Source organism: Scomber japonicus, chromosome 3, assembly GCF_027409825.1.
Source record: "Scomber japonicus isolate fScoJap1 chromosome 3, fScoJap1.pri, whole genome shotgun sequence".
NCBI lineage: Eukaryota > Metazoa > Chordata > Actinopteri > Scombriformes > Scombridae > Scomber > Scomber japonicus.
In genome coordinates, this window is record NC_070580.1 from 5913800 (window position 1) to 5936852 (window position 23053).

A 23053-nucleotide genomic window follows, 5' to 3' on the forward strand; every position below is an offset into this window, starting at 1 on the left:
TGATTACATCATAGACGTAAATGTACATGGTTACTTTCCATCTCTTTAAATGTCAAAGTTCTGTCCAAAGTTGAAATATAAAATATAAACAGCTGTTATGATCAGACTAATATTAGAAGTGTTCAGTTGTAGCTCAATCAAAGTCAACAGAGAGGAATGTTGGGGCAAGAGAAAGTGTGCACCTGGTTTTATAATCTGTCATTGATCATTTGACTTCTTCTTACGATGTATTCACTGTGTTATAAACATAGGTAAACATTGACAAGGCAGGATGTGACACATCACACCCATCCCCTCCCCACCCCCCTCTCCCCTCCCACACACACAGACACACAAGGATATACAATAAACAGATAATAATGGTCTGGCCTGATGAAGCACGTACTAAACATTTTTCTGACCTGATTCACAACAAGCAGGTCAGGTGCTCAGCCTCGCTCCTTCCAGACCAGACTCAGGGCAGAGAGTGTAGAACACCTGAGGTATCTTTAGGTCATATGAAGGCATGTTTATAATCAAACACAAGATAACATTTTCACATTGGGGACATGAGGGAAAGCATCCAAACTCTTTGTGTTGATGATAAACTCTTGCAGCCTGGTTTCAATATAGAGATATCAACAAATAGGAAATTTGATGTTTCATCAAATGTTAGGGTTTCATTCTAGTTTTGTTTTTACTAAATGTACATTATATTTAATTTATTTATTGTTGTTTTGAATTCTATATTTTATCTCTGTGTCATGGTTTTGTCTAATGTTGGTTTTATGGTTTATTTATTATTATATTTATTATATAAATATATGTATATGTATTTATTATATTTACTATATTATATTAGTATATATTATAATTATATTATATGTTATAGTATATATTATATAATTATATTTAATTTACATATTGTATTTGATATATACTATATTTGTGTGTGTGTGTAAAATATAATAAAGATGATATCTACAGTGTGTAGAATTAACTGAATGTGTGCAGTAGTTACACATCTGTACCAGCAGATGGTGCTATAGTCCTTTGACAAGTCTAATCACGCTCCCAGCAGTCAGACCACCATGAAGTCTGTAAATCACCTTAGAATTATTATTACTCATAAATGATGAGAAAATCTGATCCAGACTAATAGTCATGCAGCTGTTTCTCTGTTGCTTATTAAAGCTGTTATTGTTGGGCTGGACTGACAGTGATCTGAATGCCCATGATTAAACACATAGAGCCAGACTCATGTTTTTCCTTCTGTGATGTGCTGTACTGCAGAAAAATGATTAAACCACATTGTGTTCAATAGCCTGCTTTCATATTTTCTTTTTTTTTTCTTACAATCTTTTCGTTTGTGAAGTTTGTATTTTCCATTCTAATTTAGTATTTATCAATTTGAAGTTAATGACAGATTTTGGCAGACACTGCATGCAGCAGCTTGTTGAAAACACACATGGATGGAAAATATAACAGAAGATGCAGATCTGTTACGCAGAGGGACAAGATGTACTCAGACTGTATTCAAAAATAAACCACCTGCAAAATGAAAAGAAAAATAGCCTACTGATGTAAAAAATTAAATTACCAAAATAAAGCATTTCAAATAAAATGACTCATTATGCAGAATGGCTTATAGTTGATGATATTGTTGGATTATGTTGTTGATGAATTAATTTACTTTATATTTAGCTATAATCATATTAAATCATGTTTTATAAGATGATGACATGTTTGCTATGACACATTTGATTCTGTACTATAAATGTAAAGTATTAAACACAATCATTTCCCTGTGAGATGTTGTGGAGCAGTGTGCCATAACATGGAAGTACTCCAGTAAAGTAAAAGTACCTCAAACTTAAAGTACAAGTACCTCAAACATAAAGCACAAGTGTCTCAAATTTAAAGTAAAAGTATCTAAAATTTAAAGTACAGGTACCTCAAACTTAAAGTACAAGCATCTCAAATTTAAAGTAAAAGTATCTAAAATTTAAAGTACAAGTACCTCAAACTTAAAGTACAAGTGCCTCAAACTTAAAGCACAAGTGTCTCAAATTTAAAGTACGAGTATTTCAAACTTAAAGTACAAGTACCTCAAACTTAAAGTACAAGTACCTCAAACTTAAAGTACAAGTATCTCAAATTTAAAGTAAAAGTATCTCAAATTTAAAGTACAAGTACCTCATAATTAAAGGACAAGTACCTCAAATTTTAAAGTATTAGTATGCTACCTCAAACTTGAAGTATAGGACCCCAAACGAGTACACATATGTACAAGTACCTCAAACATAACGTACAAGTATCTCAAATTTAAAGTAAAAGTATCTCAAAATTAAAGGACAAGTTACTCAAATTTAATTCAAGTATTTCAAATTTAAAGTACCTTAACCTCATCCTCCAGCACTGTGTTTGGGTGAACGTACTTTCTTGTTGTGTGAGTTAATAGTTAGAGATTTGAGGAGCAGATGTGACTGAATGAAATGTGATCTGATGGAGATGAAGCTCTGAAGGTGCCAAGATAAACATGGATAAGTGGGAGGAGCGTTTATTGTTGGAAAATAAATAAAACGCGCCAGTGGCTGTTTGTCTGTCAGACAGGCTACCGTTCAGTGTGGGGTAGGACACGCAGCGAGCGCGCGGGATGATGCGTGGAAGCGTGCGGGAGGGAGGTGACATCACTGCTCTTCATTAGTAACATGTAACAAGTGTGAAGATCTGATCGGATTCTTACTTAAATCAGTGAAAGCGAGCGCGCACGTGTTAGTGTGTGTGTGTGTGTGTGTGTGCGTCAGATCCAAGCACGGATGAGCTGAGCGTGTACCTGCAGGCTGAGAAGGAGAGAGAGTGTGTGTGTGTGTGTGTGCTGCTCAGAGGCAGATCCTCCGCATGCAGAACACGCCCTGATAGGAAAGGTAGACACACACACACACACACACATAAACACACGCACACACACTCCAACCAGCGTGATCAGTAAGGAGCCGAGCTGCTTTACCTGGAAACAAACAGCCCCAATGCTCCAGCACAGGCTCACAGCACCGGACACCTACCAAATGAAATCAGGACGAAAGCTTTTCCACAAACTCTGGTTCGTCCCGAGGAGCTTTTCTCACCCCTGCAGCCCGGAACACCTGGAGATCCCGCGGGACTGGGTAGAGAAATAAAGCTGCTTGTTGCAACAGCGCAGAGCATTCATCCACCGGCTGGGTTTTAGCACCATGAGCAGGAAGACACGGCGGTGGATTTTACATTTTTTCCTGTGCCTTGGAATAGTCTATTTGAAAATCGGGTGAGTTATTAGGATGAGCTGCAGGTTATTTATACTTTAGAGCACAGAGGTGGTTCAGATTTGGAAGTCAGTGCAGGAAAAAGTGGTGGAGAAATTGAGAAATTGGGTTTTTTCTTTTTAAATAAAGAGACCTCAGAGCTGTAGAGAAATGAGGCGCCCCTAAAGTGAAATGGGGTAAACGTTAATTGGCCCTTGTTAAAGAAACATTCAGTATAAGAATGTGTAATTACGCACACCTGCCTATGCCTATGTCTTAAATCAGAATAGGTCTTATGTAGAAACACCTGCAGGACTTCATAGGAATAATGCCGTGTTTTAACATCTGGCTTCCAACCGCAGGGGTCTGTCGTCGGTGGTCGCGCTGGGAGCGAGCATCATATGTAATAAAATCCCGGGCTTGGCCCCCCGTCAGAGGACTATCTGTCAGAGCCGGCCCGACGCGATCATAGTGATCGGTGAGGGAGTTCAGATGGGGATCAATGAGTGCCAGTTCCAGTTCAGACACGGACGCTGGAACTGCTCAGCCCTGGGAGAGAGGACCGTGTTCGGGAAAGAGCTCAGAGTGGGTATGTTGTAATCAGATGTGCATTTTTAACAAGCTGTACACCTGTAATAAGACTGCATATTGATCATTCTACTAACTGTATTGATTCCTTGGTGTATTTAGTGCAGGGTTTTTTGTGATATTCCTTCAGTGTTGTATGGAGGTTGTGTACTGCACCTATGAACTGAGTTGAACGTGATATAATTGCATTATTCTCAGCAGTGTATATAGATGTATATCTCTATAGGAGTTAATACATTTCTGCTGAAGTTGCAGTTTTACTATTGTTGTATGTAAAGGTTAATAATATACTGAAAGCTTCTTAAAGTGAGCTTTACTGCATCTTGCAAACTGTTGTAACATGTCAGAATGCATTATCATCATAGTTACACAATCTTTATTAAGTAAAGATAAAACAATATATATATTTAAATGTATTCATTTATTTTTTGATTGCTTCATTTATTAGACTACACCAGCAACTTGATAACGCTCCACACAGCGGGCTTTATGATGTACTGAGCTAATGTTAATTTCACTGTTTACAGTATCTGAGCATGTGAATGATAAAAACTGGACATCAAGCTACAATGTGTCCAAAAATAGTTTTAAAAAAACCCAACAACAAAACAAGACATTCCTCCGAGGTATCGACCTCTGACACTTTGACAAACTTCTGTGGATCTGAAGCTCAGACTTGGAGCATCTGCTCTTGGTGGGAAAATAAGCAGCAGATTTTTATCCTGCATGTGGAATAATGCTGGAGGCGATGCTCGCTCCAGAGACAGGACTGAGGAAATAAATGGAGAATCATATTTAAAAAACGCCGCTTTTCCAATGTCTTCTTGTCCCTGAGGTTTCATCCTGTCATCTCGGAGACATGCAGAGATCCACGGCTCGGGTGTCAGTTTACACTTCAAGTGTCATGAAGGATTACGGCTCACATCTTTGTCGGAGCCTTTAATTTACTTGGATTGCTGCATTATACATGAAGGCGTTTTATTATGTTATATCGCCAGAAATGTCTGTGGTGTTGGCTGCATTGAAAATGAGCACAGGCTAATCAGACTGACAAGTTTGCTTTGTCAGTCTGATTGAATGTGATGCACAGTTGTTCAGAGCTGCAAGATTAAGTTTGATTAATGACCGACTGCCTGATAGGTTAATATAAATGCTGATATTGCTTCCCGTCTTCACAATTTAATAAGCAACCTCTGATTGTGATGATTGAGACGAGACATAAAAATCTTGAGTATGTTTATAACCTCCAGATCTGTATCAACTTCCAGCTAAACCATCACCTATGTTCATAAAATAACGCCCCCTCCCCAAAAGCTTCAAGTTCAGACAACTACTCTCTTTTTATAAATTTACCTCCAGGTTTTGTACCTTTGGCAGGAGATGATTTATGTAGAACAATGTTAAACCGCTGCCTTGGTGAAGCAACTACAACTTTTATTGCATTTTGTCGGATTTAAGCAACACCCAGACAGAGGTAGTTATGTGCCTTTCATTGACGCAAGACATGTCAGCACTTCAGAATCCAAATTGTACCCAAACGTCGATTCAGAATCAGGCTGAGTTCCAGGAGACGGCAGGTCGGCTCGAGCGGTCCAGCTGCCCCGCACAGAGTCTGCCTGAATCCATTGTTTTCTTTCAGCAGACTGGAACACTGATAACTGACAGAAGACATAAATTTGGGATTATTGTTGGCAGGGTTGCAGCAATGTACAGTATTTTGGCATTAAGATCAAGTATCCTCCCCACCCACCAAGTTGGCTACTTGAAGTAACTCACTGCAGGTACTGGCGTCTTCAGTACTGGCTGTAAAGTCAAAACCAGAGTGTTTGTAGTCATGTGTGTGGTGTAGTAATAGTTAATATGTTTACTTGTGGTGCCAGAATGCTGCCTTAAATTGTCCTTCAAATCCAGATGTTCCACAGAGGCTCTAAGCCTGTACATAAATCTCAGTAGATGAAGAAGAACCCTGACCTTTACTGTCTGAAATGTTTCTATGGTGTATAAATTGATAAAGATGATGACTTTATTGGAGCGATTTCACAACTTATGGTCATTTTTGGATGGTTTCCACTCGTGCTCCGACTGGCATTATCCCTATTTTAATTAAAAAACGCAGTTGACCTGAAGCACTCAGATTTATGGAGTGGAAATCCGTCCATGTAGGGAGGCTCTGCATGCCTCTCAGATTCACCTCCACAGGGTGGATCCCAGGGTGACGGCGGCTGGGACAAGGGCCAAAATGATGCCGCAACATCTCCCACTGGAATCATCTCAAACGTACATCGTTACCAATCACTTCTGTTCAAAAGACTGACTGTTGTCAGTTTTGAAGACTAGTCAGCCACCTGCAGGTTCTTCAATCATAAATCATCATAAAGACAATTAAACTGCTTTCCTTGACTTAGTTTTCTTTAGCGGGGCTTTCTCCTGTTGCAAACTGCTCCATCATATTTTCTGTAAGATTCAGAGCTGTTTCCTGAAGTTTATCAGTTTTAAGAGAGCTTGATTAATGTATTCCACTTGGCTTGGCTCATGTATTTTATGATTTGGTTTGAGGCAGCTATGCCAGGTATGTAAGGAGGCTTGACAGTGCCTGAAACACTGAATTCTGTGGTCGGCAATTGTGATTAAAAATGTCTTTTCTCTTTATTGCAGGCAGTAAAGAGGCTGCGTTCACCTATGCTATCATTGCTGCTGGGGTTGCCCATGCAGTCACTGCAGCCTGTACCCAGGGCAGCCTGAGTGGCTGCAGCTGTGATAAGGAGAAACAAGGTTTCTACAACCAGGAGGAGGGCTGGAAGTGGGGCGGCTGCTCTGCAGACATCCACTACGGCCTGGGCTTCTCCAAGGAGTTTGTGGATGCGCGGGAGATTAAGCAGAACGCCAGGACTCTCATGAATTTACACAACAATGAAGTGGGGCGCAAGGTATGTTATCCTCTACCTTTAGAACCACTAACCAACTCATGGTCTCTAACGCGTTTGACTTCTATCAACGGCTGTAAGAGTGTACTGCACACTATGTTACTCCTTATGCTAGAAACAAGCAAAGTAACATAGAAAGTGTAGCTGTTAAAAAAGTGTTTGAAAGCATTTAATACTGAACCCTCAGGTTAGTATGTTTGGTGATCTGCAAGAATGAGTGACAAAAAATCTAGACAAATGAGGTAATATCCAGACATCCATACATACATAAATCTATTCTATACCCACTTATGAGGCTGCAACGCTGTTCCAGCATGCACAAGTCAGATGGTTTTATGTTGCAATAGTTTGGGCATTTCCATTTGCTTTGAAGGATGCTGTTGCAGAAATACGGTTTCAGTGTGACTATTTCATCAGCAGAGATTGAGCAGGAAGACTACAGAGCAGAAGTTTGTTTTTCCTATTTTCCTAAAGTGATATTCAAAGCAACACTATTTCAATTTTGAAAGCAGAAATAACAATGTTCTGCTTTTAAAAATGAAACGTTAAATTGAAGAGCAGTCAAACCTCTATTCAGTACATTTTGGGGGTTTTGCTGCCACAGCCTTACTTTGTCTTTTATAATCAGTAGCTTATGGTGGCTAATACTAATGCTATGTTTAGCATGTCACAGCTAAACATTTCAATGTTTTTTTTTAAATCACAAAAGTAAAACAAGAAATAACCTGAGACCACTTTACCATTCACTTCAATGGGCAAGTGGACTCAGACTTTTGGATCCCATTGTACTGTACCTCATCTCAGCTACGAACATTATGCATCATTTACCAACCTAAATTGACTAATACCCTCATTTTTAATAAATATCTATAAACTCACAATTTTAGGAATCCAACCAAGCAGTATGTTTAACTAGACATACTGTAATTAAATGGTATATCAAGGTAAAGCTGATTCTTCAAATTGATATAGATATTAGGCTATTTAATTTTAGTTGATAGCTCACTGTCCACTTGCTTGCTTGTTGTATAAAAGTTCAACTTAAAGGTCCAGAACAAACAAAGTCAGTAGTCCTTGAGTTGTTGTTGTTGTTTTGTGAAGTGTTTTTTACAAGGTCCTAAATGTCCTGTCAAGCTCAATTGTACTTCCAGTTAAATTGAAGTAACGCCATATTGTTTTCTAACTCTGGGCATTTATCATTTTTGCATATGAGACAGCTGTAAATACACTGAAACTGACACAGTAAGACAGCTCTATACATCGCCTGGGCATGTAAGAGTTCATTAAAGCATGGGTAAAAGGAAAGGAGTCAGGAGTCAGTGGGGGCAAATCATGGTCAATTCAAGATCCTACACTCATTTAGAGAACACAAACAATGTAGAGTCACGAGGTAGCTGTGTCTGACAAGATACACAGTGAGGTGATCTTAGGATCATGACCATCTGGGAGTGCATTTGCCAGACTGATGTTGTTTACCCATGGCGAGATGTAAGGAACCAAATGAGAGATCAATAGAAAGTGCAGGACAAGTCACAAAATGGCCCCATAAGAAAGCACTCTATTGGAAAAGCAGCTGATAGATCAGTGCAAGTCCTTAGTAATCTCACCTCACTAATCCTTGGTAACACAAGTATAATTTGCTGTCCAAAAGTAAAATTCAGATTTTAAATGTTAATGTACACATAAATGCTGTTCATGTGTCCTGAATATTAAATAATGTAGAATTAGTTCAATAGTACTGCTTTAACTTGTCAAATTATTTGGTTTATGATCAAATATCTACAAAATTAATGCAATTCCCATTAGCTAGTGCTAATTAGCCAGTCATGCTAACTGGATCAACTATGAGTAGAAATATTGTACCTGCTGCAACTGGGTGTCCTGGGTTTGCCTAAGTGTGTAAACTTAATAAGAAATCAATAAAGGGGATAATATATATTAAAGCAAGTCCAGCAACAACCACTTCCTTTTTTATTTGCATTCAACGACTTGCTCAAAAGCATAAGTTTGCCAACCATTTACTTTTCTACAACAACTCAGAGAGACGCAGAACCTTGCATACAGAAGCACACACTAAAACATCTGTTACATACGTCTCCCTTTCAACCATATACAGAAACCAATATGCTTATGAAAAAACACAGGGAGTATACAGCAAAAACAATAACAATATATAACAATATATACAACAATATTCCTTATACTACAAACACAAAACAAGTTAAAAAACTACACATACACAATGAAAACATACACAGAAAAGTTTGCACCACTCATCTCCTGCAATACTGCATTGGTCTATGGTCTATGTCAGTGCAGCTTCAACTCCAGAAGCCGGCACCTGCATGACCCGATAGGGGTCCTTTCAATTTGGCGCCAGCTATGTGCGGCTCTTGGTGGGGTTATCCAGCCACGCCAGCATGCCCACTCCATTGGCCCAGTGACAACTACCCTCACCATGATACAATTTCTGCCTCTTGTGAACTTCTGCGGAGTTAAGCATGGCCATGCCAAAGGTTAACTCCAGCCAACTATTGGCAGATGCTTTGACTTACCTCTTCCTCAAGCCTAGTCAATGTGCAGAATTTCTGGGTCCTCATGCACTAACTCATAACCCTTAAACAGGCAATGAGCCACTGCATGAACTGTCTGGTATGGCACACAGGGCAACAAACGTATGGTGGAGAATGCAGATAGTCTGATCTAGTGTTTGAATATGTGCGGATCATGACTTGTGTGTGTGTGTGTGTGTGTGTGTGTGTGTGTGTGTGTGTGTGTGTGTGTGTGTGTGTGTGTGTGTGTGTGTGTGTGGGCTTGGCTTGGCTTGCATAGGCTACAACTATTTCAAATCCCTCGACATCCTCTAACACTGCCCCAGCTGAGTCCTTAGAAGCATCAGTGTAGATCTCGAAAGGATGTGCAACGTTAGTCAACATAACACAAAAAAGGAGATGAGCACTTGCTTGTTGTAAGTGAAAGCTGCCCCACACTAAGCCATCCACTCAAGTTCTCACCTTATCAGTATTTTGTGGGTCTGGCTGAAGGCCATATTTGGAGACTACATGGTCCAAGGAGATGATGTGGTCTCTGGCAAAGTGGCATCTCTTGGGGGTTGAACTTTATGCCTACCAGATGTATGCTGGACAGAACTTCCTCTAGGTGTAAAAGGTGATCTTCAATTGTGCAACTGTAGATCAGTATATCGTCAGTACAACATGCAGATGTGCCAAGGCAGGCCCTTTAGGATGAGCTCCATCATGTGCTGAAATGTAGGCAGAGAATTGGTCAAACCTATAGGCTTGGTACAAGCCCCTGGTACAAGCCTCTGCCTGTTGTAAAGGCGGTTCCTCAGCCAATTCCACCTGCCAGCAGCCATTTGAAACGTCAAGTGTGCTGAAGCAGGATGAGTCAGCTAGGGTATTGAGGCTGTTACCTACATGTGGGAAGGGTGTGAAACCTTGATCATCACAGTATTGAGATGATGACAGTCAATGCAGAATCTCCCCCTTTCTTTGTAACTAGCACCACTGGGAATTCCCAGGGGTTGCAACTCCTGCACAACTCCATCAGCCAGCAGACTAGTCACTTGATGTTAAATCTCAGCTTGTTTCTCAGGCAGGCACATTACTTGATGGGAGGATAGTCACCAGTCCTAATGTGGTGCTTAACTAGTGTGCACACACCCATGCCTTCTGCTGTGCTGTGATAGGTGAGTCATCCAGGGTGACAGGGATAGCAGCAGCTGGTGGAGTGGCTGCATCCATGCCAGTGGGACAGGGGGGTGAAAATGTTAGTTGGTTCAAATGGGTCAAATTAATCTAGGAGCAACCCCTGCTTGAGCTCGACCACCTCCCCTGTGGGATTGAGGATGTGGGCTAATGTGATATTGCAGTCCCATATTCCATAGCAGAATAAAAGACTTGCTGAGGCGAGTTGGAAGAATCCTCCCTAGCTCACCACTGCATTCACTGTTGCTTCCTGTAGTTCCGCTGACAGCCACCTCCAACTGCCTCCTTTAACTGCCTCACCCAGTTGAGGAAACTCTGACTCCCATCACCAGTGAGGAAGGCAGACAGGATAACGGTATAAACTTTTGCGTTCCTGCCTGGAAAGTGTACAGCTAACCTCCCAGTGCCAGGTTTAAAAGGGTCCTTGTCTCCACACCACGTTGGAAACGTAGTTGTGCACAGTCTTTGAAGATCTGTGTGGGGTTAGCCAGCTAGCTATACTGAGGCAGCTAAGCTCAAAAACAACAGCATGTATAACGGCTTGACATGTACAAAGAAAAGCACTGACAGAGGCCTGTAAAAGAACAGCGTTGCCACCAACGTAACCAAGCGTCCTGGGTTTGCCTTAAGGTATAAACACAATAAGAAAACAATAAATGGGATGATAGCCTTTACAATAGGAACCACTTCCTTTTTATTTGCATTCAACAACACATGGTCAAAAGCAGAAGTCCGCCACCATTTCCTTTTTAACAGCAACTCAGAGGGACAAACTATACAAAAGCATAAAGGAAAATATAGAACAGTCTGTTACACTGCTAAACATCACCATTATCATTATAAATGTTAGCATACTGATGTTAGCATTTCACTAAAAGCACCATTGTGCCCAAGTATAGTGTCACAGATTTGCTAGTATGGCTGTAGACTCTCCATACTACATACTACCTGTGTACAGTTTACTATCTACTTAACAGTATATGTCTTACAGTAAATCAAAATATGACATTGTTTTATGCTAGCAGAAATAATGAAATTCATGCACTGTGTAAAGCAAATCAAAATTGTGGCTTCAGAATGCCACCATAAGCTAAACCTAAACATAAAAAAATATCTGAAGATGGTCCTAGAGCTGTCATTATCACCCACCACCACCACTTACTTTTCTTTTTTAGCTCGTTAATTTCCTTTGTGCACTGTGGGAGAATAGTATCTATCAACAGCACTCCCTAAAACTAAAAGCTTTTTAGTATGCATACCAATTTTCTAAGTTTAATTTTCTGTTTTTGGGGGGTTTCTTGTGCATTTTCAGGATTATCTGACATTTTATAGACTAAACAATCAAATGTGACCTTTACATGTACACATAAAGATGCGGAAACCCTCATTTCCTTGTAGTAATTATAGAATTACCAGTTCTTGCAGCACCCATCATTATGCTAGCTTGGTTAAATTCCTGGTGTTCGACAGCCTGAAAAATATTTTCTGTAATATCTCAATGTGCACTTCTTTTTTATAAGATGAATGCGTAAAAATCGGGAAGCTGGGAAGTTACTCTGCTCACACGGATGTCATTTAAGTGTCATAATGTCAGGTCGTGTGTGGTTCTTTCATCTCTCTGGAGTAGGCTTTGGGGGAGGAGACTTCATACTTGAGGTCTGGCATCAGTCAGAATGCGCTACAGTGTGTGAATCTCTTAATATACACTTACTAAAGCAATACCTCTGTAATTATTGTAGTAGGGCTTTCATGTTTAATTGGAGATGATGTCAGTGTGTGTTTTGAGTGCCAACCTTCAAATTTCTTGAGAAGAATAAACAATAGTGTAAAAGGTGCCACGGGAGGCTTACAGGAGGTTCTGTTAGACAAACAATGGCAGCGTCGTTGGCATTTCACTTGACTGAACTCCATGAATTAAATGTTTGTCAGGTCTCGGGGGCATGACCACACTAAGCTGTATGCATCCAAGGCTTCTGACAATTACCCCACGAGACTCCAGAAAGTCTGAGGCCATATCAGAATGGAATAATTAAAAAGCTGGGTGAGGCTTCTTTAATGCAAGCGAGGGTTCCCACTCAGAGAGGAAGGAGGGTTAGTTGATGTCATTCAGCCCGAGGCTCGGAGAGAATACCCAGGCTGCTTTGCCAAACTCACCAAAAGGTTCCACTCTAACCCCAAAAGAGCCTTTCATTGCTGCCAGTTAGTTTGCTTTTAAATGCCTGGATCTGGTGACTCTAGACACTGCATGCATTTAAATTAATCCAGCTTCTGTTTGAATTCATCAACGTAACAGATTTTATTCTAACCACAGACGCAGGGAGGTTTTTAGTTCTCAGTGCTTGGTCTCTGTTTTTGTCATCAATCCAGTTTGTCAAGATGATCCATGAAACAAAAAAATGCTTCCTTCTGTAGAGGCAATATTTAGGAACTGTTATCTGTTTTTATTATCAATTAAAAAAATATTTAATTTAATAGCCTCCTGTAGACAAGCAGTTGGGAAATGTGGGGAGAGAAAGGGAGCTGAGGGACATTTTGGCCTTGTGGCGTGAATCCAAGCCCACTTTTTTTATAGGATTAAAAACATTTTTTAATGATGGGGTTTTTTGTGTTTTTTTGTTTTTTTTAAACAAATGTTCTGCTCATGCTCATTAGTCTGCTTTCTTAGTTCACGAGCAAACTAGTAAGACCCTCTTTCAGTGTAAACGTTTTCCGAGTAATGCTAATCACAAGAGGTCAATGATCAGTCAATGAACAGGAAACACAACTTTTGGATGCATGATGTCATAAAATATGCCTTAATAATATTCTACTCTACAGAATAATTATTGTGATTTCATTGTATGCTGTCAAAACTGTGATTTATTTATATGAACAGCCCACCATTCTTTTTCTACATTTTAAACAAACTTCATGATCTGCCTGTTTTTTCACAATCATCTGAATATGTATTATGTCTTCTCTCTGAATCTTGCATTCATTGTTGCTACTAACATTTGTAGTGCAGGAATTTAAAAGGTATTTCATTTCATTTATGAAACACAAATGTAAGGCACCTCCCAAAACTCGTGCAAAACAGGTGTAGAGACAAACAAGTAGAGATGGTCCATGTTTTTGTGGGAGTGTGTTTTTGAGGCTCATGCTGTCTTGTAAAAGAATGGCACATACAGAGCTACTAGCCACAGGGTGACATACTGTAGCAGCTCTGAGATCTCTGGAATGCTTACATTCATTTGGAATGCTAGAAAACGTTTGTCTCAACCTGTTGGAACTATTCATGCAATATGTTAGACTGAGTATTTCTGTGAACTCATCTTTTTTAGCTGCTCATTATAAGAAGACAGCAACAAACAAACCGCTGGGAATTGTTAGAACTTTTTAGTTTTTAATAGTGTAAAACATCCTGGATCTACACGATCCTTTAGACAAAGCTCTGATGAAGGTGTGATGGATATTTGATAAATCTGTCTGGATTTCTGGTGGGAAGTTGTAGCACCACACAACTTTTAATTTGAAACTTTGAAACCTTATTCTATCTTAACTTTTCCTTCTCTTAACTGATCCAGGTCCTGGAAAAAGGCATGCGTCTGGAGTGTAAGTGTCACGGCGTATCTGGATCCTGCACCACCAAGACCTGCTGGACAACACTGCCCAAGTTTCGCCAGCTGGGATACATGCTCAAGGACAAGTACAACCAGGCTGTGCACGTGGAGCCGGTGCGAGCCAGCCGCAACAAACGCCCGACCTTCCTGAAAATCAAGAAACCCCACTCCTACCGCAAGCCCATGGACACAGAGCTGGTCTACATCGAGAGATCGCCGAACTACTGTGAGGCCGACTCTCTGACCGGCAGCATGGGAACGCAGGGCCGCCTGTGCAACAAAACAGCTCAGCAGCCCAACAGCTGTGACCTGATGTGCTGCGGTCGGGGATATAACACACACCAGTACTCACGTGTTTGGCAGTGCAACTGCAAGTTCCTGTGGTGCTGCTACGTCAAATGCAACACCTGCAGTGAGAGGACAGAGGTGTACACCTGTAAATAGATATATTTATTGGTATTTAGACACACAGCTAGACTTGGACTGTTTGCAAGTGTGTGTTTGTTGTTAATGTGTTTCAGAATAAGGATTCTCTGTGGTTGATACACACATCTGGAGTGACTGCCTCACCGCATTCACAATCACAACAACTAGTTCCTCCTACTTGTGTTGTTTATACTGATGCCAATGGACGTCTGCTATGACACTGGACAACCTATGGACTCATACATTTTTATTTTTATCTTTTAAAGTTGAATGCTCCAGACTTTCTCTGCAGGTCTAGTTTATCAGCATGACTCACCTCAAACAGTGGTCGATCTTTTTTTTCCTTTTTCTACATTAATAATTTATTCTATGAGAAAACTACTGATGATTTTGAGAATTCACTGTTGACTAAATCCATTAAGGTTGGTGTAAGATGCCTGGCATTTTAGTTAAAAAAAATCTTAAAGTGCACTTAAAAGCAAAAAGAAGCAAAAAGCATTTCTTGTGACTATCCTTTTTTTTTAATGAGACAATTTTAACACTGGAGATGAAAACTGACACTGATTTGAGTCTGTCTGAACACAGTTAACCCAGTCCCAAGGGTCTGAAATTAAAGCAGGTCAAAACTGAACTCGACTGAATAACATACTGTATTTTGGGACCCTGCAGCTTCTGTTTCTAAGCCTAGCAGAAGAACATTAAACTACTGATACTGGGCTCGGTATGATAGTATTGTTCTCTTTTTGTTCCTGTTCCCCTTTGCCCTCCAGTTTGCTGCTAGTTGTCTGGAAAGTCATGGAGTTTGTGACTGAGCAGCCACATTGACTCTTCAAGCTAATTCAACACCAGCAGGAGCAAACGCGAGCTTCCAGACATAAAATTCCCCTTAATGTTGGTTGATAGAATATATTTTGTAAGAGATTATTTTTATATAAATATTTTTTATTTATTTTCTGTCTGGTTATGTGAGATTATTCTCCCTCTTTAGCATTTCTGAATGATCAGTCACTGAACTTAGAAAAAAAGGAAATGACCCACTAAAACACTGTTTGGAAAATGTGCCTTGTTCCTCTGTAGCAGAATATGAGAATGTTATACTGAAATGTGCAGTATTGTGGTTTATTACTTTCAGGAAACATGATCTCACCGTAGAGAATTTCAGTCGTGGTGTCACCTGCAGGCTAGCTGCTGTACCATTCATTGTAGAGGGTTGCTTTCATTTGTCATTTTCAAAAAGCAAACCATGTTTTTGGGATTTATTTGAACCCTTATGAATTCTAAATAAGGTTTCATTTGTTAGCATACAGAAATGATTTTCTAACTACATTTTTAACAGAATGTTACACCTGTGGTACTTTTTTTACACCAGTAATACATCATTATAACTGTTGGTTTCTCTTTTATTTATCATATCCATCCACGTTCATCTCTCTTGATCATCTTTCCCTCTTTTTAGCTGTAGCTGTCCAAAAGACGCTGTTTGGTCCCTTCAGTCAGCTAATGTTTTAGCCATGACTAGCATAGCCATTCTGTTATCTCCTGCTGAGCTTGAAATGTTAAAGCCAGAAAGATCTTATGGGACATGGTGTTTGTTCAAGGCTGCTAAACAGAAATAATAAATAAGTATAAATAATTATCAGAAAAGGATTTTCATACATGTACACATAAAGATTGAATTGCATGACAAACTGTTGGCTACGGCTGGATTTTTAGTAATTTGGGTCCCTTCATAATACGTTATTTGCATCACTTCATTTCAGTGATGCAAATGAAGTATTATTACTTCAGGAGGAACCAAAAGTTATAATTTCTCTTTGGCTCTCTATAAGGTCAACTATTTAGTGATATACAGTTTGTACAAGTCTATCGCTAACACCAAGGGCTGGGTATCATAAGATCGAAATATTTTTGGCATTCTATACCAATGAGACAGTCCAAAGATGACAAGAAAAGAGGGGCAAGATAGATAGTGATTGACCATGTATGTATTAAGAGAGCTGGATACGACACTACTGCTCAGCCGAGCAGGAACGTATAGGCGGGGCACATCCACTGGGCCATATAATGTTGAGGCAAACTCTGAAGCTAGAAATGTTTTTGGCTCATGTGATAGGTGATCAATATTGATTGGAATGAGTAGCCCCCGTCTTTGGTATCCATTTCTTATAATAAATCCATGGGACAGGTCCTGAGTGGACACACACCAGGGACAGTTTATGTTTGAAACCTAAACTCAGAAGTCACCAGACCACATGGCTGGGTATCACTTCACATTTTCTGCCATACCTGAGTTTTGTTGCTAATGCAAAAACAAAAATAAATGGTTATATTAAAGTTTTGATTAAGAACTAATCTTGAGTAATGAACCTAAGAATCTGACCAAGCATTCAATCCAAAATTTCAGCATTTGACACTTTGGTTTCATAAGCATATTTTGGTCGGTACTCAATAAGTATTGAGGTTTGATACCCACCTCTAATGGTTAAATATAAAATAATCAGAGGTACCTTAAAACAGACACTAGTGACCAGTCATGATAGTACAGTATCATGTACAGGTTGATAATAGGTAGAATGAGGGTGAATTACATGACTATTATTTCAGAAACCATGCGTTTTTTCACAATTGTATGATTATAAAGAGAGTTTCGAGTGAAGTGCCAGCCAGCACTTGCTCTTGAATGTGACTGAACTTATGAAATAATATCACCCAACTGCTGTAGAGCTCATATATCAGAGGTCACTGTTGACTTGTTTCATGTAAAACCACATTGTCTTTTCATTCTTCTTTGGTTAATAAATGTTGCCTCTGAATTAACACATCGTTTTTTGTTTAATACACATTTTTTCAGTTTGGTTTTGTAATGCGATAACACATCAGAGTGAAGTAGGATGTGATTGAGGGTCTTGGTGCAGAGTGTGTCACAGCGGTGTGTGTTCCTCAGCGAACAGTGGGAGTCTGGAGCTGCTGGTTGATGGATTACTCTGACATCTGCTTCATTCACTCCTCACCAACGTTGCTACAACAACCACACTGTGCCCCCCAAAAATTCTCCTTGTCTCATCGAGAGGCCAGACTGCCCATTAACAAAATGGTAACCATGCAAAACCCAGATAAAATTTGGATGCTATTTATTTTGTGAAAATGGCAAATGGGAAGAAAGCGGGGAGGGGCCTTTACAATTGGAAGGGGAGGACGTCAAGAAGGATTTCAATCGGAGGAATAGAAAAGGTCTTAACTCTCGGATAAATCGGCACAAAACATTCCTCGGCTAAACTTTGCCTCAATAGAGTGACGCTTTCAAAAGGCAGCTGGCCAAACAGCCTCGGTTAGAGTAACACCAAGGCTCTGTCACTGAGAGCTCAACAACATTATCTGAGTCTCACACAGCGCTGGCTTGTTCCCTATTCAGATCTCCAATCATGTGGCTTCCAACTAATTCAACATGAAACAAGACATAGTCACAGATGGAGAAATGATATCTAAACATACTCATTACCTTATTATCGTATGCTCCATTATATCATTAATTATCAAACTTATCATTCCTTCTGCTAACTCACTGCTGTATCTATTTATACTTGATGTTTGTAACTGTTGTTCCACTTTCTAATAAGGCACACTTTATAAAAACTTCTTGGTTGCCAGGTTATAAGAATCACTCTGGCTGCTGTTTATCCTCCTACAGCATACCACTTATTCTCAATTTCCATGAGTCACTTTAGCTTATCAGGAAGAACATTTTAATTTGGCATCAGCAGCATCACTTCCATCCAGGAAAAGACCTGCAGAGCACCTGAACAACAATTAACATCTTACTAACACTTACAATTGCAGACTTGATAGATTGTTGTGGAAAACCTTCATTAATAACTCATTAAGCTACAGTTTAATAAAATCAACAACCAATAGAACTGATGACCCAGAGCTAAAAAAAAGTCCCCAAGTTTGTGTTGCTGTGAGTGCTTTATGTTGGTTGCATTATTGTTGTTAGGCAACCACTAAATTACCTGTCTTTATCTTAAACTCACAGATCTGTGCCTTTTATTTTAGTAAAGTCATATAGCTCCAGGTATCCAGCAACAGTTTGTCCTCCACCATCACTTTCTTCACTAGTTGTCGTTGCCACCACAGAAGGCCCGCCTCTCAATGAATCTGATTGGACAATGGGGGAAAATGATTGTTCACGTTAATTATTGAATAAAACTAGGCACTTTCCAAAACTGGCAGAAATTGACCTCAGAGGAGCACTGCAATTATAAGAGGAAGCAACAAACAAACTCATCCTCTACAGGCCTCATTCTGTCAAAAAACACATGCTGAGCAAGCATCACTGAAGCACTTATCAATTACTTTTCCTATATTGAACTATATTGATATTTTTCCTGTTTGAACATTGCGTCTGGCATAGATTTTTTAGCATTGTATCAGGCATTTTAGCACCATGTCAAGTAATTTAACAATAGATTTTCAGTGTCGAGCATTTTTAATGTAGATTTTAGACCATCCTGTCTGACATTTTAATTGTAGATTTTTAAGCGTCATGTTGGGCATTTTAACAGTAGATTTCTAGTGTCACATCAGGCAAAAGTGTTAAATGAGACACAAAAAGGTGAAAAATGCAGTGATAAATTGGTATGCACTGCATGCATTTTGAGAAGTGCAAAGTTGTGTTATTTGTACGCAGACTGTGCGTCACTGTGTTTAATGTGTTTGCTTGTTAAAGGGGTCTAGAACTGCTGGTGCCAGTCAAGTCTCTCTGTATCTTTCTACATGCAGTGCACCTGTGAACACCTGTATTGAGGTGCTAGTCCAAGATTTATGACTGCCAGTCTGCTGCATGAGCTGCTGCAACAGCTTCATCCCGCATCTGTTCCTGGAGCTGCTCAAGCGAGTTGCCCCCCAGACACTCCAAGTCATCATCCAAAGTGGATATTTCATTTGCGCAGAGCTTAATTCTTTAATGCGGACCTTTAATGTTTTCAGATCACGAAGAAAAACTGGCAGCTTGGTGCTACACTGCAAACGTTGCTGGAAGCTGTCACACTTGGCTTGCTCAGAAGAGATTCTTTGTCAGAACACTGATTATTTAAGACAGGGGGCTGTTTAATAACTATCATTATGGCAGTACATTCAGAGCGAGGGCCAATCAGGGTCCAAACAGAAATCTTCCTCTGCCAACAATGACGTCGTAGCCGAGGAATGAGCCAGAAATAAGGTACCACGTACTTTGGAACACTAAAGGGCGTTATGAAGATTTTAATTGAAGGATGCATAAATCAAATGTTTCATATCACATTCTTTAAACGCTGCATCCACAATAAATCACAATTTGGCTCCTGAGTGACTGAATAATGGATGATGTGTTATTTGTTGGTTAAAATAGGCTGAGGTTGGAGCATGCCAGATAATGATAAATCTATAGCCCTGAGCTACTATATCTGGTGTCTGGTTGTAAAACCTTTTCAGTTGAAATGGACTCATGTGCAATTAAACTGTTAGTAAAATTAAACTGGTGCTTTGCAAATTCTCCCACAGATTATGGAATTTTACAGGTTATAACCTTTAACTTGATCTTTTAATTTCAAGAGTATGCTCACCACATTGGAAAAAGCAATTTCCCACTTATCTATAGTGGTTATTGAGCAGTGCAGATAGTCTGTTTTCATTTGATTAGGTTGTGAGATATCTATCTCTGACATTCCTGTTTGCACCTCAGTACAATAGAGATTAATGTCATTTTGTTTGTGGTTCTCACATTTAATTATAGAAAGTCAGAAAAGTGGGGGTAGGAGTGGGTATGTGATAATTTGTCAGAAAGTAAGCATGATTTGAACTTCTCTATCTCACTATTTCAGCTACTTTGTGCAAAATTATGAATCTCTTCCAGGAGAGGCAGTATGGAAGTGTGCCATGTTATGACCATAATTAAATGACTCTCTATGTCAGGCTTTTCACAGCTATAAGCACTTTTGCCATCCCATGTGGTTGGACGACATAACACATGTTGAAGTGGTTGTTTTCGACTATTCCTCTGCCTTAGGAGAAACAGCTGGGTTCCTGGCACGCGCACAAAGAGCTGGCGCGTGTTGTTGGCTAGATAGACCTGGTGACTTTACTGTTAGCTGCTTTGGCCAAGTTTTATTGAATAAACACACTTAAAAAAAACAACCCTTTTTTTATTTCTTCGTTAACCATAAAGCATGTTACACAATCATTCAGAAACTCCCGTAGGTTGAACTAGGCTTCATGAACACTTTCACGGCTGGCTAACTCTAGAAGACACACTATAAACAGACTTGACAAAACTTGCTAGTCAAGCAGCAATAAGGCTAAACAACTCATAATGAAACACTCTCTGTAGAGTGATAAAGAATACCTGATGTTATGAATGGTGTGTAATTGTCTTGTCATCAAGGGTGTGGACAAAAATTTGGCAAGGGGTCTGGTGGTCCCCCATTTTTTTTTACACAATATACTATGACTATATGGTACTTACTTAGTTTTGAACACAATAAAAAAGGTACAATCACACCATTGTAACTTTAAAACAGTTCAATTCACAATATAACCAGTATTGATTCAACCATGCACATCACTTAAATTGTGTTGTGACCATTTTATGTGTTTTTTCTATGAGATGGAACAGCAACAGCACAATGAAGTTTTACTCAATACAGCAGCTTTAAATCGTCACATATTTATTTGTCTACCTCAACGTGGCCCCATGTCCCTTTCTTCTTTCCTTTCCCATATTATTACATGCGCTCACAAGTTCATGTGCATGACTCAAATAGATGTCTTCACCTCTCGCTGGTAGACACACATTGTCTTAATATAGCCTTGAGATGTAGTTTGTCCATCATGTTCCTATATGTACAGTCTGCAGCATGGTTTAGACACTTGTGACATAGTTGATCTCAACCATATAGCCTTCTCACAGCACTAAAGCTCCTTTCTGCTCTAGTAGTACCAGTACCATCCACTAGAGGCTCTAGTGGATGGTACTGGTACTACTAGCAGCCTGGTGAAATAACTCCCTCACCTCCACTGGCATGCCTTTGAAAATGGCAGCTGCGTCACTACTGGATTTGACCGTGCGCTTCGACAGTAACATTTGGAGTTGGACCCTCAAATCATCCCTATCCAGCTCAGGGTATGGCTCCACAACTTCGGTCACCTTGCCTTTGAGGAGAACAAACTCTAGTTTGTGGAGAGTTTGTAGGTTCCACATGACTAAAACGCTCTTTAAACTGCTATCACTTGGTAAAACTCAGGTCTGTAATACTCTGCTCCACCGCAGAATCTCTTTAGTGGCTTTCTTTGATGTGGCATTTGGATTTTCTCAATGCCAAGTGAGTTGACCATCGCCTCAGCACTGTCAAGTAGTCTGCACAAACTTTCTTTGTTCCTTTTGGATTGCAAAGAAGCTCTGACATACTCAACAACTTTTCACATTCCAGTGATGATTTCTGTCTGTTTTGGGGGAGACATTTTAGACACACCAGTTCCCTTTTTACTTCAGAAGCTAACATAAGCCCAAAGACAGGCTTCCCTTTGTTCAATCTCCCTAGCAGAACATTAGCCCTTTAGCCAATATCCAATCTATTAGAAGATGCTACTTGTTCTAAAGTTGTCAATGCATTTTCTGAGTAAAAAACGGATCGTCTTGTCACAAATTGTCTTTTGGGTAAAACACTGTAGCCTCAGGGCTGTGTTAGCTTTTGGTCCTGCATCTGCATTGAACATTGCGTTGAACTTTCCACAATGATTACTTGGACACCCTAGCTCATTGATCCAAAACAAAGACTCACTGATTATGGGTGAAGCATATGGAGCCCTTAACAGGACATTAGCAAAAGCAAAATATATATCTGGGCCTTATACTATATTATATGCACAAATTTTATAAAATTTTACCCACTTTTTTTTTTGATAAACTGACCCTATATTTGGAATCTAAATGGTTAATTTCTCTGCACACAAATGAACCAAACTGTGGGAATAAACTATATTTCATGTGCAACATATGGTAAAACGTGGCCTCAAAATGTATATTTTTGGCCATGTCCTCTGAGGAGCTCTATACAAGCATTACAAGCAGACTGTGCAATGAGATGTGAACAGTGTGTCTCACAGTGCACATACAGTACCACTGGTTGTCATTTCACCACAGCCTGTGCTCTGGCAGACTTTCCATCATATGTCTGACCATGCAAGCTAGACAAAGAAAGATGAATTTATTGGATGACATCAGTAGTTAATTTAGATATCTCTTCCTGTGTGGCTCCTGAGACCTCCTGTCGTCCCACAAAAACTTGATGGGGAACCAAGTCCTGGTCTACATATCTAAAACTGAGAGCTGTTGTTTTGCAGTAATGTCTTGGGTGCTGTCAATGATTATGCTGTACTGTAGAAGTTGCTATCTCTCTGGCAATTGTGTTGCCAAATAAGTTAAGGAATTCATTTTGAATTTGGGGAGTGGTACAGTGATGAGATTGGAAGTGAAAACAGCATCTTCCTTAGCA

At 39.7% G+C, this 23053-nt stretch overlaps 1 protein-coding gene across 1 annotated transcript; it reads left to right on the forward strand.

The window, feature by feature from the left end:
* Positions 1-3212: 3212 nt before the first annotated feature.
* On the forward strand, positions 3213-14543 carry wnt7aa (wingless-type MMTV integration site family, member 7Aa). The gene is made up of 4 exons (XM_053315726.1): positions 3213-3283; positions 3623-3849; positions 6504-6775; positions 14064-14543. Exons 1-4 carry the CDS (start codon positions 3213-3215, stop codon positions 14541-14543), a joined length of 1050 nt encoding a protein of 349 aa, XP_053171701.1.
* The last annotated feature ends 8510 nt before the right edge of the window (positions 14544-23053 follow it).